This window comes from Protopterus annectens, chromosome 6.part0 (assembly GCF_019279795.1).
Source record: "Protopterus annectens isolate FY-2018-M chromosome 6.part0, PAN1.0, whole genome shotgun sequence".
In the NCBI taxonomy this organism is placed as follows: domain Eukaryota; kingdom Metazoa; phylum Chordata; order Ceratodontiformes; family Protopteridae; genus Protopterus; species Protopterus annectens.
In genome coordinates this window covers 1,096,818,119-1,096,838,974 of record NC_056737.1, presented here as the reverse complement: position 1 = coordinate 1,096,838,974, position 20,856 = coordinate 1,096,818,119, and the positions used below count along the sequence as shown (strand labels likewise).

Below are 20,856 nucleotides of genomic sequence, written 5' to 3'. Positions count from 1 at the left end.
TGGACCTAATTAACAAGGATATAGGGAATCTCCAAAAGCTAGATCCCACACAGTTTGGCTTTGTGAAAGGTAGACCATGCCTACTCAGCCTGGTTGACTTCTTTGAGTCAGTTACCAGAGCTGCGGATGAGGGCAAGGCAGTTCATACAGCCTACCTCGATCTGGCCAAGGCCTTTGATACCATTCCCCAATGCAGGAATTATTGACAAACTCACCAAACTAGGCATCAACGCCTATATCACTAGGTGGGTTGCAAATTGGCTCACAGATAGAACACACAGTGTGAAAGTAGTAGACTCCAAGTTAGACTGCCGATGAGTCACGAATGGAGCCCCACAAGGATTGGTCCGGGGTCCTCTACTGTTTGGCATCTACTTCTCAGAAGTCCAGGCCAACACGGAGGGACTCTGGCTGACCAAGTTCCCAGATGACTGCAAGCTGGGTGCCATTATCAACTTCCCAAGTGATGTAGACATCCTACAGAAAGGCCTCACTGAGACCAATGACTGGTGTCAAAACCATGGCCTTAGGTTTAATGCCAAAAAATGTGCTGTCATCCCCTTTGGGAAAAACTCAGTTCCCACTAATTACCACACAGATGGGAGCCCACTGAACACTGAAGGCGTTATAAGAGATCTGGGGACACAGGTTGACAGCAACCTCTCCTTCGACCACCACATTGCCACTATGGTCAGAAAGTCCTTCTATGTGGCACATCTCATTACCAAGGGTTTTGCATCCAGAAGAGAGAGGTCATCATCTCTCTCTACTCTTCCCTCATTAGGCCAATCATAGAGTATAATGCCCCATTTGGCATGTACCTCACTAGACAAATGCAACAGCTGGAGAGGTCACAGAAGTACCTCATGAAAAGGATCCTAGGCCTTAAACACGTCTTACATGTTCAGACTCAAAAAAACACCAGGTATTCTTTGTCTCATATTGCCTACTTAGAGGTGATCTCTGCTGGACTTACAAAGCCATGTCTGACCAGACTCTGTTAGTAATGCTACATCTAAAGAAATCCCAATCCCTCTGCACCACACGTTCCAGAGACCTCACCCTCATTACCACAATCAACATAACAAGCTGGAGGGACAGGTTCATAACCCAGAGACTGCCCAAGCTATGGAATAGACTTCACATACATGTCAAACGGAGCACCTCAGTTGCCCTCTTCAAAAGAGATCTTGATGAGTGGATGGGAAATAGAAAATTCACCCCGGGGATCACTCCAGTGGCTCTACTCGAGAAGGGCACTGGGAACTAAGGTCAGGTGGCTTGATGCCAGGGTAATCCTATGGGATAGGCTTGTAAAGGCTCCGGGGCTATTAGCCTAGCACACACCTATGAACTATCCCCCGCCAACAAACCCAATGAGTAGATTTACCCTTAAAAGTCCCTAAGGTGTTCTTGATTGTAGCCTGATATTTAATGCAGTGGGAGAATTTATTATCTCTGTAAAGTTCTCTCACAACATAAGTTCTTCCAAAGGACTACTCACCTCTTTTCACCTAAATCAGGTATTACACACAGCCACAAGCACTCTCATCCCTAACCTGCGCATCTGTAGAAACAGGACTGCACTTCACTCCTTTAGGCAAGTAAAACCTGCAACTTCCCATACAAACTCGTTAATAAATCAACAAATTTTATTCAGAAGTCATATCCATGGATAAACCACAGTGTCTTACTCCTTCCCACCCACATTCTTCCAGTTAACCTTAGAACCTCTCTTATATTTAGCCACAACAAATTACCTTTTCTCAAATTTTTGCCATCTGCTGACTCAGCTCCTGTCTACCCTGAACATGCACTGACAACAACACAGCTCCATTATGGAGACCCCCTTCACATTAATGAGCAGGCTTTCCATAAATAGCTCCTGCTTTATGTGAAAGTATTCCTTAAAACATTAATAACCTTCCTGCCATCACCTCTTTCAAACAGCATGAAAAGCTAATTATTGCTATAAAATTCAGTGCTGTTCTCAATAACCCTCTCTAGCATATACTGCATTGAGCTACGAAACTCTCCTCATATACCTACCTATATTATTTCACTGTTAAATTTGTTAAGCATATATGCAACTGTAAATAATGCATATTTTTACTTATTTTGGAGTTTAGCACTCCAATACTGAAAATGTATTTTAAACATTCCTTCGCTGTATTGACTGTGTTTTTATTCATGAAGAGTTTTTACTTGATATTTTGTATTTTTATTTACTTGTTCTCTCGCCTTTTGGCGTGGATCACAACTGGAAAAAGGTCACATGACTAGTGAACCCACCCAGTTAACAAACTTCTAAATAAATAAATGTAATTACAGTGCTAAGCTAGAGGTTTAACCCAAGGCCAGTGATGGAAAATGCTTCTTTAAAGGGTCTTACGAATCTTAAAGGAGATTACTGAAGAACATTGTAAACCACCATGAAAAAATATGTATTAGGTAAGCCAAGTGCACACACAAAGTCCTTTTTCAGGGATGATCCAAAACCAAAATATGGTTAACACACTTACTCTTGGCTTAGGGACACAAAGTAGGCAAATGGAGGCATAGGAATCAAAGTCAGAGAAGGAACAAAGGCAACTCCTGACTAGCTACATTATTCATTTTATTGATTAAAATCTTTAAGTGGGCTTTTCACCATCACAACACAGATAACAGACTTTGGCTAAGGAAGTAAAGTTAGCAACCATCATGAGGAATAGATTTATTTCAGAACAAATACCCAGACTGTGGGAAAAGTGTTTATAAATATTTTATCCTCTATTAATCTTTCAAGTGTTTAAATGCAGTTCAGAGGAATATCACATGCAGGGTTAATCTGTTCCAGCTGATGACTTAGAAGACCACCTTGGCCCTTGACCTGGAGCTCTGTAAGTAATTATGAAGTTAAAATTCAAGTGGAACAAAAAAGTCAAACATTCAAAAATTACTGCAGGAATGCTAATGAAGATGAGCCATTCCACTTAGTTCATGAAAGAAAGATGCCCATATGCTGTCGTAAACCAGACAGACTGTTTCCATGTTGTTCTCAGAATGTCTGCCATGTCACTGCAAAGTTGGGAGTTCTGGTCACAACAAGCTGCAGAAGAGCCAGGCTGTGAGGCCAAGAGTCCTGAGGTAGGGAAGCTAGGCTCCTGAGGTGTAAGATACAAGACTTTTAAATTCATAGGTTTACAGGTAAACACTAGGCAATCAGTCTGCAAACCATTACAAGCCTAGCCAAAAAACCCTATTCAAAATTTCCCTCTAACTTCAAGGAGGGCAAGGCAAGACACACTGCGAGAGAATTTGAGGCTGCCTGTCCAGTTATCTAGGTTTACCTTGAAGGTGGCAGGGGTGCTACTCTGTTTGACATGTAGTAGACGTTTGTTTTAGAGATGACGGATATGTTGGGATATGAATCTGTCATGCCGTGTCTTACTTATCTGGTGATGAAGGTTTAATATCTGATGTATCGTTAGTTCTGTGAAGGAGGAGGAGATCAAATAGGGTTGGATCTTTCATGGCAACGAAGACTAGACGTGGATCGCCACGGAGTGGTCTGTAAGAGACTGAGTACAAAGAAAGGGCTGCTAGTATGTCCTGATAACGAAGATTTTTGAGTCCACTGATCTTTACAGTTATGAATCTCTGAGGTCCCTCAAGTTGTGTGATATTTTTAGATAAATACATGCCAAAAGGTGCATTATATTCAATAGTGGGTCTGATTTCTTTGGAGCTAGTGGAGATGCTTTTGGATATTGGACTGGTCATATAAAAGGCATTCCAAACCTCTGTGGCGACATGATGGTCAAATGATAAAGAATTATCAACAAGAGTACCCTGATCCCTTACAGCAGTGGCTAATTGGAGGGGTGCATCTCCTATATGGTAAGTGAAACTGTTTTGTTTACCAAAATTAACTACGCTGCATTTTTATTTTACATTTAATTTGAGACCATTTCTTGCACAAATTGTTAACATGGTCTAAGACATGTTGGAGCAACTGAGTCAGCAGAAGATGAATAACACTCATTTTACAGTTATCTGCAAACTTAGTTCACCATAGGCCTGAAGTCCTGGCCTGAAAGTATGAGAAATATATGCCAAACAGGACAGGCCCCAAAACTGAAGCCTGTGGTATCTGTGACTGTTTTGCTTTCAAAAGTGGCACTTGCCAATAGTAACAGTGTACTCCATAGGTTTACATATGAGGCTAGTGAGACTAATGGGTCTACAGTTACTAGGGTCAGTGGTTGGGCCACCTTTCTGTAATAGTAATAGTGCACTACATAGGTTTACATATGAGACTAGTGAGACTAATGGGTCTATAGTTACTAGGGTCAGTGGTCGGGCCATCCTTGTGTAATGACATTACAATAGCTGTTTTCCAGGCTTCAGGAATGTTACCAGTGGACAGGTTTAGATTAAAGAGCTTAAATAGGGATTATTGTTTTGTGATCATTAGATTCATTCATGGCTATGTATTAACTGTGTAACTGGCAACTGGTAGACCCAAGCCAGTACTGTGAAAGAATATCCCCTGACTTTTTGAAATGCAAAAATATGTTTGTTTTCAAATGCAATTATTTATTTTTTGACAGAATACCGGTGCAGCAAGTAGAGATGCTGCCTCACAACTCTTAGTTCTCTGGCTGCATTCATAACGGGGGATATGGGGGGGGGGGGCTCTCCATGTGAAGTCTGCATGGACAATTAGTATTTTTGTCAGTCTTCTTCCAAGTCAGTGTGTGTGGGGTGAGCGTGTGAGACTGTGTGAGACTGTGTGAGACTGTGTGAGACTGTGTGAGACTGTGTGAGACTGTGTGAGACTGTGTGAGACTGTGTGAGACTGTGTGAGACTGTGTGAGACTGTGTGAGACTGTGTGAGACTGTGTGAGACTGTGTGAGACTGTGTGTGTGTGTGTGTGCGGGTGTGAGTGTGGGTGTGAGTGTGGGTGTGAGAGTGTGTGTCCGTGTGTGTGTGCATGTGGGTGTGAGTTTGTATGTGAGTGTGAGTGTGTGTGTGTGCGAGTGTGTGTGTGTGTGTGTGTGTGTGTGTGTGTGTGTGTGTGTGTGTGTGTGTGTGTGTGTGTGTGTGTGTGTGTGTGTGTGTGTGTGTGTGTGTGTGTGCCTGTCTCTCTAAATGGAATGGCATCCTATCCAGAATTGGTTCAATGCCTTATGCCAAATGGGTGCCATGACATGCTCTAACATTTTTATGACCCTGAAAAGGATAAACTGGGTATCAGAAACTGAATGAACGGATAAACAATGGTTAGGTGTTCTTAACATACTGTTTTGGTCTGCTATATATTATATTTATTAGTTTACCTTTTCAAACAGCTCATGGCAGGAAAAGGGTCTCTAGATCTATGTGCCTCCGCAATAAATACCCCTAAAATTCCTTTTATATTATGAATGACACTGCACATATACACCACCTGTCAGACAGTTTGCATGTAGCCATAACTGCTGAATGTTCCTTTTGTGATGTCTGGTTCACTTCCTGTTGCATTCATTTTGGCTCACAGCCTCATCCAGAATAAGTTTGAAAGTTTCAGCAGTGAGCCAACCTTTCTGATCCAAAGTGCAAGTCTTTCAAGCTCTCTTGGAAAACATACTACATGTGCCTTTCACAGATGCCTACTTCTTCTCTCAGCAGCCTTGTCTTAATGAGGTAAATCAAGCTGATTGGTGTTTATAGAAGTGACTGTAGGACAGGTGCATCAGAAATGCTCAGGTACATTCCACCAGGAAGCTGGTACAAAAATAAATAAAAACCCTGGAAGATGGAGGATTTAAAAGAAAACACGATTTGTGTCAGGGATTTACGTCTGTCAGCAAAAGTCACTGTGCAGCCAAGAATTAGTCAAACTTCACCACATAGTAAAATGTATCCCTGACTAAGATAAAAAAAAGGCAAACTAATCTAGAACAGTGTTACATGATTTACAATGGTTATCATTTTGGGTCCTCATATAAATGCCACAGATCATTTGCATAACTGCATTCTCCCTTAAACCATGTAAGCAACCATCTGTTCTCCTCTTAACACTAATCACTACAGAAATAACACACATGTACTCACCTGTCTTCTACAGGGTGCTGGCAGAAATTGGGCTACTGTTGGCTGAAGGAGTAGGAGAAGAGGAGGAAGGCATGGCTGAAGGCAGGAAGACAGGAGGAAGGTTAGGAGTGCAGTACTGAGCGTAGGAACTTTGAATGTTGGCAGTATGACTGGTATAGGGAGAGAGCTAGCTGATATGATGGAGAGAAGGAAGGTTGATATATTGTGCGTGCAAGAGACCAGATGGAAGGGGAGTAAGGCCAGGTGTATCAGAACAGGTTCAAATTGTTCTATCATGGTGTGGATGGGAGGAGAAATGTGGTAGGGGTTATCCTGAAGGAGCAGTTTTCCAAGAGTGTTTTGGAGGTGAAAAGAGTGTTGGATAGAGTGATGTTTATGAACCTGGAAATTGATTATGTAATGATGAATGTTGTTAGTGCCTACAAGCTGTGCGAGTTGGGTGTCCAATGGATGAGAAAGAAAAACTTGGGAGTGAGTTGGATGAAGTGGTGGTGAGTGTACCCAAGGGTGAGAGAGTGGTGATTGGAGTGGATTTCAATGGACATGTTGGTGAAGGGAACAGAGGGGATGAGGAAGTGATGGGTAGGTATGGGATTAAGGAGTGGAATGCAGAAGGTCAGATAGTAGTGGATTCTGCAAAAAGGATGGATACGGCTGTGGTGAACATGTATTTTAAGAAGAGGGAGGAGCATCAGGTGATGTACAAGAGTGGAGGAAGATGCACACAGGTGGATTATATCCTATGCAGGAGGGCCAGTCTGAAGGTGATTAAATACTGTGAAGTGGTGACAGGGAAATGCATAGTTAGGCAGCATAGAATGGTGGTCTGTAGGATGATGCTGGTGATCAAGAAGAGGAGGCGTGTGAGGGCAGCACCAGGGATCAAATGGTGACTGTGAGATTCTGAGGTGGAGTTCAGGGAGGAGTTAAGACAAGCAGGACAATTCGACCCCAATGCAACTGTATACACTTTCATGTCCAAATTTACATTTATTCTCTATGGCAGTAGCTAGTGGACAGTTTGACCCCAATTATATAAGAAAAAAGTTTTTAAAGTTTTATAAATGCATTTTATTGCTTAATATTTCAATCATGATTTTTTTATCCACTGGAATTTAATATATTATTTAACTTTCTTATATGTAAATGTTAATTTATTTAACATTTTATTTAATTTGTAAATATAATGAATTTAACTAACAGTTTTTTAACTTAACTTTAAAATCAATATTATTTAACACTGCAAACAATATTATTTTAAATTAACATTAATAATATTATTATATGTATTTCAAATGCAAATGTTTTAAACAGTTATATATCCTCATGACTTCTTTTTTTCTTAGGTAATCTTTGACATTTTCCCAGTAACGGCGTGGATGCACATGCCGTATATAATGTTTTTTTTTCTCTTTATGTCAAAATGTATGTGGTTTACTTTTTCTTGCCTTGCCACTTCAATGGGGTCAAACTTTCCTGTACCAGACAGGCACTGGGTAGCAGTGAAGAGTTACTAAACAGCTGTGTAACTACAGCAGAGCTGGTAAGGGAGATGGCTAGAAAGGTGCTTGTTGTGACATCTGGACAGAGGAAGGATGACAAGGAGACATGGTTGTGGAATGAGGAAGTACAGGAGAGTATAGAGAGAAAGAGGTTTGCAAAGAAGTGGGATTGTCAGAGAGATGAAGAAAGTAGACAGGAGTATAAGGAGATGAAGTGCATGGCAAAGAGAGAGGTGGCGAAGGCTAAGGATAAGGCGTATGAAGAGATGTATGAAAGGCTGGACACTAAGGAGGGAGAAAAGGACCTGCACCGATTGGTTAGACAGAGGGACCGAGCTAGGAAAGATGTGCAGCAGGTAAAGATGATAAAGGATAATGAGGGAAACATACTCACAAGCGAGGAGAGTGTGTTGAGCAGATGGAAAGAGCACTTTGAGGGGTTGATGAATGAAGACAATGAGAGGGAGAGAAGGTTGAATGATGGGGAGATAGTGAATCAGGAAGTGCAATGGATTAGCAGGGAGGAAGAAAGGACAGCTTTGAAGAAGATGAAGAATGGAAAGGCTGTTGGTCCAGATGACAAATGGAAAGGCTGTTGGTCCAGATGACGTACCTGTGGAAGCATGGAGGTGTTTAGGAGAAATGGCAGTGGAGTTTTTAACCAGACTAATTATATATTAGAAAGTGGGAGGATGTCTGAAGAGTGGAGAAAAAGTGTTTTGGTACCGATTTTTAAGAATAAGGATGATGTGCAGAGCTGTAGTAACTACAGAGGGATAAAACTGATCAGTCACAGCATAAAGTTATGGGAAAGAGTAGTGGAAGTTAGGTTAAGAAGGGAGATGATGATTAGTGATCAGCAGTATGGTTTCACGCCAAGAAAGAGCACTCCAGATGCATGCGATGTTTGCTCTGAGAGTGCTGATGGAGAAGTACAGGGAAGGTCAGAAGGAGTTGCATTGTGTCTTTGTGGGCTTTGAGAAAGCATATGACAAGGTGCCTAGAGAGGAGTTGTGGTATTGTATGTGGAAGTTGGGAGTAACAGAAAAGCATGGTACAAAACATGTACGAGGATAGTGTGACAGTGGTGAGGTCTGTGGTGGGAGTGATGGATGCGTTTAAGGTGGAGGTGGGATTACATCAAGGATCAGCTCTGAGCCCTTTCTTATTTGCAATGGTGATGGTCATGTTGACAAATGAGATCAGACAGGAGTCCCCGTGGACTGGAACAGGTTGAGGAGACCCTGGAGGTGCGGAGATATGCTGTAGAGAGGAGAGGAATGAAGGTCAACAGGACTAAGAATATATGCATGTGAATGAGAGGGAGGATAGAAGAATTGTGAGGCTGCAGGGAGTAGGGTTCGCAAAGTTGGATGAGTTTAAATACTTTGGATCAACAGTTCAGAGTAATGGTGGGTGTGGAAGAGAGGTGAACAAGAGAGTATGGGCATGGTGGAGAAGAGTGTCAGGAGTGATTTGTGATACACGGATACCAGTAAGAGTGAAAGGGAAGGTCTACATGAGGGCAGTGAGACCAGCTATGTTATATGGGTTGGAGACAGTGGCATTGACAAAAAGGCAGGAGTCAGAGCTGGACATGGCAGAGTTAAAGAAGCTAAGATTTGCATTGGGTGTGAAGAGGATGGACAGAATTATGGACAGAGTGTATTAGAGGGTCAGCTCAGGTTGGACGGTTTGGAGACAAAGCCAGAGAGGTGAGATTGTGTTGGTTTGGACATGTGCTGAGGAGGGATGCTGGGTATATTGGGAAAAGGATGCTAAGGATGGAGCTGCCAGGTAAGAGGAAAAGAGGAAGGCCTAAGATAAGGTTTATGGATGTGATGAAAGAGGAAATGCAGGGGGTTGGTGTGACAGAAGAAGATGCAGAGGACAGGAAGAAATGGAAACAGATGATTCGCTGTGGCGACCCCTAACAGGAACAGGCGAAAGAAGAAGAACATGACGACTCACCTATCTTCTACAAGAACGTCTGTAGTGGGTATCTGTCTGCACCATTTTCACAGAATCCTGGTGGTGCAGGTACATGCATGTGCAATAAAAGATTCTGCACCAAGCTAAGCACGTGATCTCATCCTCTTCATGGCTCTGACACCCAGGTACTAATCCAGCACAACTTGCGTAACAGTAACAGGAATACACCAGAATACAACTGCTGTACATCTGTCTAACCTACAAAGAAATTCATCCATACCTGTCAGATAAGAAGACCATCCAAGCACAGGAGGACTGTAAGCACCCACTGCAGAAGGCCTCATCACACATTAAATGACATTGAGTACATATGTTACACTGGACTCCTACAGCAGACAACTGTTGGCAAAAACCCAAAACAGTCGAATTTAAACTACTTTACAAGTACTTCTGGTAGTAGTAGGCTGCTAATAACAAACAGATTAGGTGTCCATCAGGATAAGTGTACTTGTGAAGTGTTACTAAGTTTTCAGCTAGACAGCATCAGTTAAAATAAAAAAAGATGACACAGCAAAGCAACGTTTTTAATGAAGAAAGTGGTACCGCCAAAAAGAATAAAAAAATCTGCACTGGCAGTTGTAAACTTAAACTAGACCAGCAGTACAGAATGGTGGACAATAATCAAAGTTCATCAGAACAGCCATCTTTGGCCCAAGGTTTGGAAAAGATGGCCAAGATGGATGAGAAACTTGACAGTTATGTTAAAAATCCTCCACTACTTATGCAACCCTGTTCATGGGGTAATTTGAGCAGAGCTGCTTCTATGAGGTTTTTGAATTATATCAACATGGGGTGATGTTACCTTCATGACTGTTGGATAATTTGAGAAGGTTCACGACTTTATGAACTCATTTAACTACATTAAATAATACTGGATTTGGGGATTCATTTCAATTTATGTGCAGAAAATTTTACTATAGCTTTTTCCCCCCTGAAGTAAATGTGACCTGTCTTTTTTGGGACAATACAACTGCCCTTCTACATGAAGTTATTTATAAAAAAAATGTATCACTATTAACATCTGGCTGTCTCCCACCCAACATAATTCAAAATATACCCCCCCCCCCCAAGTTATAAGTCATCAGTACATAATGATAACAGATATAAGAGATCTTCAAATTGTTTATTTAGACACATGGAAAAACACTAACAGTAACTTTCACCTTTTTTAGGTATGGATAAGGTTTTTAATATACAACTAGGTGCACATGCATGTCTAGATTACAGAGAACACCTACAGACTGTGAATACTGGGGCATAAATTCACACTAGGTCTGCCTTTTTAACCATGTATTAACACTTTAAATAATTATTAGATTAATATTGATAGTAGACTGCAATTATATACTTTTATACAAGTGATTATCTGCTCATTTCCTCAGCCCTTATGTATAGTACTGAGGTCAACTATTACGGAACATTGTTTTAATGTCTTGTATGATATCAGTGTTGTTTTGTGGTACGCATTGTAATCGAAGACGCACACTTGTAGGGTTATTTTACAGCTCTGACCACTAGATGGCAGCAACAGCCACTTTCTTTCAATTGCATTTCATTTTATTGTAGCACATTTTAACAGTCACATTTGCCGTCTATACAAAGAATCACTGTATGTGTATTGCTGCATCTTATGTACTTTATTTGAAGGTATAGTCTCTAATGACATCGGAGACTGTTAAATTGTTTAGTTTTGATGATTACCTTCAGTGGATGAATATGAGGCTCCAAGTCTTAAAAAAAGATCATATCTGGTATTTTAATATTTAAATGTTGAGGGTGGTTCTTCAATAGATTAAATAATGAAGCCAACTGTTTGTCACTTTGATTATATTGATCTGCCTCCTGTGCTGAACTATGGCTCTGCTTGATATGCAATAGAGAGCAAAGGCTAGACTTGTTTTAAACTAAGGAAAAAAGTAATAATGCAGTTGTGAAGTACAAAAAATAGAAAAATGTACTCTTGTGAAACAAAATGTTTTAGGCATCAAGTATTGTGACAGATGTTGATAGCAGACAAAAAGAGAGCATTAACACAAAATGGAAACCATTACAACTATCCACTATAATGTTGACATAACACTGGAACAGTTATTAAATACAGTATTATTTGGAATATGAAGTTATCTTGCAAATGTGCATGAAGTAATAGGGAATCTGGAAATACAGCTAGTTTAATTTTCCTTAACATTTGTACAAAAATCTAAAATTAAATTCCCTAGAAGGACAATTATATAATCAAATGCAGGCGGGAGGTTTTGGGTTGATTAACTGAAGTTTACATCTTTGAGGATATATAGACTAAAAAAAAGACAGTGGTATGATTTGATATTTCAGAATTATTACCTAAGAATGATATACAGTGGATATAAAAAGTTTACACACCCCTGTTAAAATGTCGGGTTGTTGTGATATAAAAAAATGAGACCACAATAAATCATTTCAAAATTTTTCACACCTTTAAAGTGACCTATAACCTGTACAAGACAATTGAAAAACAAACAAATCTGTTAGGGAAAAATATAAAAAATAAAAAACGTACAATAAGCTGGTTGCATAAGTGTGCACACCCTTAAACTAATACTTTGCTGAAGCACCTTTTGATTTAATTACGGCATTTGGTCATCTTGGGTAGGAGTCTATCAGCATGGCACATCTTGACTTGGTAACTCTTCCTTGCAAAAGCACTCCAAATCTGTCAGATTGCATGGGCATCTCTTGTGCACAGTCCTCTTCAGGTCACCCCACAGATTTTCTATTGAATTTAGGTCTGTGCTCTGGCTGGACCATTACAAAACTTTAATTTTCTTCTAGTGAAGCCATTCTTTTGTTTATCTGGCTGTATGCTTGGGGGCATTGACATGCTGAAAGGTGAAATTCCTCTTCATCTTTGGCTTTCTAGCAGACTCCTGAAGGTTTTGGGCCAAAAGTGACTGGTATTTGGAGCTGGCTGTTCATAATTCCCTCCACCTTGCCTAAAGCCCCAGTTCCAGCTGAAGAAATTAAACCCCAAAGCATGATACTGCCACCACCATGCTTCTCCGTGGGGATGGTGTTCTTTTGGTAATGCGAAGTGTTGTTTTTGTGCCAAACATACCTTTTTGGAATTGTGGCCAAAACGTTCAACCTTGGTCTCATCAGACCATAACACATTTTCCCATGTGCTTTTGGGAGACTATGTATGGTTTTGCAAATTTTAGCCGGGTCTGGATGTTTTTCTGTATAAAAAAGGCTTCCTTCTTGCAACCCTACCCCACAGGCCAGACATATGGAGAATATGGGAGATTGTTCTCACATGTAGTACACAACCAGTACTTGGCAGAAATTCCTGTAGCTCCTTCAGTGTTGCTGTAGGTCTCTTGGCAGCCTCCCTGACCAGTTTCCGTCATGTCTTTTCATCAATTTTGGAGGGACATCCAGTTCTTTGCAACATCATGGTTGCCCCATATTTTCTCATGTTTTTGATGATTGTCTTCACTGTGTTCCATGGTATATCTAATGCTGAGGAAATTATTTTGTACCCTTCTCCTGCCTGATACCTTTCAACAATGAGATCCCTTTGATGCTTTGCAAGTTCTCTGTGAAACATGCCTTTTGCTGTAGCAGGCAACTGAGCAAATGTCAGGAAAACCCTACTAGGATAGCTGAACTTTATTTGGGGTTAACCAGAGTCTCTTTAATTGATGGCAGGTGTGTACCCAAGAAGACTGAATGTTGTAATTAAAGCAAAAGGTGCTTCAACAAAGTATTAGCTTAAGGGTGTGCACACTTATGCAACCAGCTTATTGTATGTTTTTTATTTTTTATATTTTTCCCCTAACAGGCTTGTTTTTCAATTGAATCGTACAAGTTACAGGCGACATTAAAGGTGGGAAAAGTTTTGAAATTATTTATTGTGGTCTCATTTTTTGATATCACAAAAACTTGGCATTTTAACAGGGTTGTGTACACTTTTTATATCTATTGTACTTTAAATGAAGAAACACAATGCAATAAGGAAAGGAATGAAGACAGGGACAAGACCTGCAATTCGACAGATATTTACAAATTAAATTTTGACAAAACAATAGTAGAGAAAAGAAAGAACGATAAAATGACAGAGAAATGAACGTACAACTATTGTGTGGTAGAAGAAACCATTCTTCGTGTTACTAATATTACAGAATGGGATGCTGGGATGAAAGTAAGCAGAATTTTCAATTTGGAAATGACAGAACAAACATGCTACGGATTCTACAAGGATATAGGTCATAAGAAAATACAAGAAAGCATACTTATTAGGGATGTACTGAACTGAAAAGATATGGATGGGAAAGTAGTAGGTGGAAGAAATGACACATTAACAAAACAGAAGTGATAGAGATGTCAGTGACAAAAAGGGAAACGGTTTTAACAGTAAAAATTCTAAAGTTGGAAAATAAGGGGTAATAGAAAAATTAAGGAATGCGGAATTGTGTTAATGCTTCAATTTTTTTTTTATTAAAATAATTTTTGTCTTACATCTGTACTTTTAGATTGGGAAATCATGAATTACTTGCTTGCGTACTTGGCAGTTGTTGACCTGAAATTTTAAATTTAAATAGTGCACTGTGTTCTTTAACATCCACCTAAATCACCACCAACTTAGGAAGATTGGAACTTGGTTTAATATTTCTTCCAAAGGGTAGCTCCTCAGAAGTACAGAACCCCTCTAATGCTGCAGTCTTTCCTTCCCACTTGGATTATAAACCTATAAATACTGTGGGTATGCAGGCTTGCTGTGTGGAATCCATTTTTTTTTGTCATTGTGAAACAAGCAACTTAATATCACACAATTGGCTAACTAACTAATAAAGTTCACAAGGATAGTTTAAAGAACCTGTTACTCTTCCAAAAAACAAATTAATTTAGGGTGACAGGCTTACATTCAACAAACTAGCAACAGGCTCTCTTCATTAGAATCTCTAATGTGCAACAATGTGGTTTTACATTTTAAGATCAAAACTGCGGTATCAAATGGATTTCTAATTTCCCCAAGTCCACTGATCTCAGAGATGAATTGAAAAAGTTGTTTGTCTTTCGGCTTTTCCCGGTTAGGGGTCGCCACAGCGGAACTCCGGTCCGCTAATGACTGGCAGTAGACTTTCACGAACGCCGAGGTGCCAGCTCGACGTTCAACCTTCAATGAAGGCACGCCCATTTACGCATGTCTTTCGAACACCCACCCAATCGCGGGGAGGACATGCAGACTCCACACAGAAGGCACTCCAGCCGAGAATCGAACGGGAGAACCTCTTGTTGTGAGGCAACAACGCTATGATTTGCAATTATAAAAATGGTCCAGCTGCGATGACGAAGAATTCTCTCACTGTGTGGCACTTAATCTTTGGACCCAGAAATTCAGTTAGTTTCTCACTCAGCTACACTGTTCCATATTTTGCATGTCACTTGCAGAGATGCCGGGAAGGTACATAACATTTCTGCTTTTCAAGAAAAGTAATCCCATAATTCTTCCCAACTCAGACTGACCACTGTCCAACCTTCATACACAGATTTACCAAACAATCACCTAAAGACCCTACTTACACAGGGTATGCCGGAACATTACCCAATTTGATCCAGGCACTTTTAACTCCAAACTATTTGGCATTAATTGGTCCTTCCTCTGTCACCTCCCTCTCAATGAGGCAGTAAATTCCTTCAATAAGATTTTCCTTGACACACTTGATTCTATTGCTCCATCCAGAAAAATCAGAATCAAATCTAACTATGTCCCCTGGCTAACAAAACAAACCCACTCAATCATGCACAAAAGAGATTCTTCCTGGAAAGCCTCGGTTAAAAACAAGTCCCCCCTCTCTTACTGCAGATGTACAGAGACCTCAGAAACTTGGCTAAAAAACTTTCAACAAAGACAAGAGAGCTTTTTTTCCCTCTAACCAAAGTAACCCACACAAAAATCCACTAAAATTCTGGACCACCATCAACAACCTACTCTAGCTGGGTAACCCCACTGCTCCCAATCCCTTTCCTAACAACACTGCTTCTGTAACTGCCTCCCTCCTTAACAACTACTTCATAGAGACTATTCAAAACCTCACACTTAATATACACAAAAACAGTACATCTCACTCAACATCTCCACTACCCCATAACAAAACTCTACCCAATGCTTTTTCTTTCCAGCCAGTCCCAATTACTACAATTAAATCTTTCCTTAACAAACTTGAACCCTGCTCACCCTGAGCAGACCAACTACCCCCTCTCATTTCCTAAAAGTAGCTGCACAATCTATCGCCTACCCTGTCTCTATTCTTATTAATTGTTCCATCTCAAAAGTCCTGGTCCCTGTCATTTGGAAATCCGTCTATACTATCCCCCTTCACAAAGGCAGCAATTCTCCAGATCCTTCTAACATTAGACCAATTGCTATCCTGTCGCCCTTATCCAAAATCTTGGAAAAGTGCATCCATGTTCAGCTACTCAAACACCTTCTCAATAACAGTCTCCTTACTCCTACCCAACATGGCTTTAGGCCCCATCATAGCACTTCTACTGCATTACTGTCATTTACCCAAAAAACAGCTGAAGCCCGTGACAATAACCTCCTCATCTCCAGTCTTTTCCTCGATCTTTTAAAGGCCTTTGATACCGTCTCTCATTCTAAACTTCTAACTAAACTCTCAGACCTACATCCCTTGAAGTCCTCCATCAACTAGTGCTCTATCTATCTCTCTGGCAGGCAGGAATCTGTCCGTCGGCAAACTGTCCTCTCTGCATTCCTCCCCGTTAATACTGGAGTTCCCCAAGGATTGATTCTGGGAAACCTCCTGTTTAATATATTCACTAATAAACTTCACTCTACTACCAACCTCACTACGCTTCTACAGTGCGCTGATAACTCCACCCTCATTACCTCTGCCCACAACATGCCTGATCTACTAGCTCTCACTCAACAAACCTTTTCCTCTGTTGAAACCTCGCTCTCTGATAACCAACTCGTATTAAAAAAAAAAAAAAAAAAAAAACTCCTTTTCTTCATCCCTAAAACACTTGCCCAGCACAAAGCCTCTTTCTCTATATCCTCTGTCAGTAACACCATTATTAAACCTGAACCCCATCAATGAATTAAAATGTGATATTCATATTCAACAAAGTATAAAGAAGACCCACCAGAAACTTGGACTTCTCTTTTGAAATCAAAAATTTCTGTCACCCTCCTCCAAACCCTCCCTCACTCCAGCCCTACTCCTACCCTGCCTTCTTTATGCTGTCCCTGTCCTTACTCATGTTCAAACATCTCTTATCACTAAACTAGAGCAAACTTACAACAAAATTGCCAGATTTGTGACAGAAGCACTGTCTTGCCCTTAAGTTATTCCAATGGCCAGAATTTTCCAAACAGCTACTTGTACCCCAGTTACATATTGCACACACTGTCCTATATAAACCCTCATCCTGTCCCTCCATGTCCAATTTAGTCTCCTTTTATTACCCCCTTTGTCACCTCCGTACTGCCAGTAAACACCTCCTTCAGTTATACAAACCCAACAAAAACATTGGTAAGACCCTTTGCAAATACTCTGTAGCCCATGTTTGGAACTCAACCCCTCTCAACATAAGAAGCTTTCAGCATAAATACCTGTTTAAGAAAGAACTTAAACTTCTTCTCCTGAAGACGTGGTCATGCCCTTGTCAAACCCCCACTTGAACCAGTCTCCTCTCGTCTCATCGTATCTGCTTTTCCCCATCTGCTTCTTCCTCCTTGTACTGGAACTAGCAAACTGTATTCATACTACACCTTTTAATTGTTATTTGGCCTATGCTATATATTGTTCCCAAATTTTGGAAGCTGCACTTGTTAACTGTTATTTTACCTATGCATTCTACTGCTATGCACATATTTTTTGACTTGTACTATATTTCTGTGACCCTACTTTAATATTTTGTAAATATCATAATTACTTAATTTATTTCGGGAGCTTTTCTGCTCGGGTCACCACTGAAAATGGGCCCCTGGCTCAGTTGGACTAACCCGGTTAACAAATGCCAATAAATAAACAAATAAATAAAAGGAGAAAAGTAACATAACAGCAATAAAAAAGAAATCTAGGAATTACCGAGTCTGGAAAGAACTTGGCATTTGCGATCTGTTTTAGATAAGTGGGAGGCTCTACAGACGGTAATTTTATTTATTTTGCAATGAACTAAAGAATCAAGAATGACGGCTAAGAATTTGGTGAGTTGAACGTTTCCTTAATGATAACTGATTAAAGAAATAAACATATTTAAACAAAAACAAAAAACTGTAAGTGTAAAGTGATTTCCTTCAGGGTGCTCACTAAACAGTACACTGTGGGTACAAATTCGGCCTGCTTGTAGAATGAAATGTACCACATCGTTAGCACCTCCTACAGACAGGAATTTACATATTTAAGGATGTACATCCCGATATACTACAACCCCCCCTCCCCCCCGAGTTATGAGACCCGAACATAACAACAAGGAATGAAAGGCTGACATCCACAGCAGTCTGTGCCTTTTACTTCTAGAAGGCAAGATCTGGGGATGTTAAATGTCATAAATGACTGAAAAAGGTAATACCAATGACTTTAGTCACTGCTTAGCAACTCCTTTTTCAACATTTAATTGAAAACTTTTCTTGTAAAAACATGAAACAATATAGCAAATATAAACTGCTCAAGCACTCTAATGCCCATTTAAACAACTTTCACAATCTGCTATACAATTCTGCCAACTAGTGGTTTTATTTAATGGTTTCTTTTAACTGACACCTTTAAAGCAAATGAATACAGTTGGAATTAACAGATTCAAGAAACTCTGACAGTTCTAAAAAGCATGCAGTACCTCTGCAGTTCTTCCTGCAGTTTCTTATTTTCGCTGAGGAGAACTGTGCCTTTCTGCTTCTCTAGATGCATTTTCTCATGCTCGGCTTTCAAGACTTTTTCCATTGCTTCCCATTCAACCTTCTCCATTTTCAGATGTTCAAACCTACAGACCACATAAAACAAGAACATTGAGGCTAAAGTTTCACATTTAAATTATATCACAAGTTTCAGACGTAAGTAGTCAACCAACCAGTGTATGCAGTGCAAGATCAAACCATCAGGATTCATTATTGTACTAATATAATTTTATTTTCTTATTTGTACACAAAATTAATACTAACCTACAAGTAACAAAAACAATATTGTGTCATTGCTCACCAGGAAATGTCAAGAATGATTCATAGCTATTAGGCATGAGGTTCACAAGTCCAGTGAAGAAGCTAGCTAAATTTCCCAGTTGCCCCAAAAGCAAGAAAAAAATCAGGCTAACGGACTTGCTCAGAGTCACACAGCAGAAAAATAGAGGCTGTTTGAATCAAACCCTTGACAACAGGAAACACATATAGCCTTAATACTCTGTGATAACTGGTCAACATGCTTTTCTTTTCCAATAGAATTTGTGCACGTGCAAGTGGATTGGACATGCTAAAATTGGCCCTAGGCGTGAGTGAGTGCGTGTGTGTGTGTGTGTGTGTGTGCCTTCTGTGGAAGGTTGGGCTCCGGGCTGGCAACTCGACACCGTAAAATTCCACTACCAATCATGAGCAGACAAGGTGATCCGCTGTGGTGACCTCTAACCGGGAAAAGCCGAAAGAGAGAGAGACTAAACAGAGATTTATAACACGTGTGCATGTTACACATACATATGTGAGCAAATGAGCTCAGATTCTTTATCTTAGCTGGTTCTTAATCACACACAGATGCACATGCAACTCTTACTTTGGTACATGCATCATATGAAACAGCTGCAACACGTCTGGCCATCAAAACACTGTATGATACTTCACATAAAAACTGCTCCATGCGCAGCACTGCTTTGTACATTGCATGCATCATTACTTCATATATTGTGTACATCATTACTTTGCATGTTGTACACAGCACTGCTTTGTACATTGCATACATTACTTCGCATTTTGTACACAGCACTGCTTTGTACATTGCATACATCATTACTTCATACAGTGTGCACATCATTACTTCGCATACTGTACACAGCACTGCTTTGTACATTGCATACATCATTTCATATAGTATTGTACATCATTACTTTGCATGTTATACACAGCACTGCTTTGTACGTTGCATACATCATTACTTCATACAGTGCGTACATCACTACTTTGCATGTTGTGCACAGCACTGCTTTGTACACTGCATACATCATTACTTTGCATGTTGTACACAGCACTGCACTGTATACAGCATTACTTCGCATGTTGTACACAGCACTGCTTTGTACACTGCATATATCATTACTGCGCAGGTTGTACACAGCACTGCTTTGTACACAGCACTGCTTTGTACATTTCATAAATTACTACAGTGTGTACATCATTACTTCGCATCTCGGATACAGCACTGCTTTGTACGTTGCATAAATCATTACTTCATACAGTGCATACATCACTACTTTGTACACACCACTGCTTTGTACATTGCACACATCATTACTTCATACTGTGTGTACATCATTATTTCGCATGTTGTACACAGCACTGCTTTGTACATTGCATACATCATTACTTCATACAGTGTGTACATCATTACTTCGCATGTTGTACACAGCACTGCTTTGTACATTGCATACATTATTACTTCATAGTGTGTACATCACTTCGCATGTACACAGCACTGCTTTGAACACTGCATACACAATGACTTCATACAGTGCACACATTACTACTTTGCATGTTGCACACAGCACTGCTTTGTACATTGCATACATCATTACTTTGCATGTTGTACATAGCACTGCTTTGTACATTGCATACATCATTACTTCATACAGTGTGTATATCATTACTTTGCATGTTGTACACAGCACTGCTTTGTACACTGCATGCATCATTACTTCAACATCACTACTTTGCATGTTGTATACAACACTGTTTCATACATTGTGTGTAACACTGTTTTACTACACTGCCAACTTTTGCATTACTCTCTCTGCTAAACATTCATACCAACTTCTAGCCCCTTCAGAGCTGAAAATGGCCTGCCCTAAGTAAGTCCATCTAACTGTAAAATTAATAAATTTACCAATTACTTTAAACGATTACGGCCAACAACAAGCATAAATTCTGAGGTGTTTATAAACAGTATCCAAACTGAAGGGATGTTTTAACTTATTTCAGTTTAAACATAACTCCATATTTCTTTAAAAAAAGTGTTCACGAGAACTGTTTCAACACAAACTGCCTACTACTAAAACGTCACAATCACCTGTACCAGC

The 20,856-nt window shown here is 40.0% G+C and overlaps 1 protein-coding gene across 2 annotated transcripts in view; it reads right to left on the bottom strand.

Annotated features, from left to right (window-relative positions):
- The window catches only part of CCDC88C (coiled-coil domain containing 88C), a 1,480,266-nt gene that overhangs the window by 184,186 nt on the left and 1,275,224 nt on the right, over positions 1–20,856 (bottom strand). For both annotated transcript variants that reach the window (XM_044074710.1, XM_044074709.1), the window contains exon 21: positions 18,421–18,564. In XM_044074710.1, the coding sequence (XP_043930645.1) occupies positions 18,421–18,564 (144 nt within the window). The remainder of the gene's footprint in view (positions 1–18,420; positions 18,565–20,856) is intronic.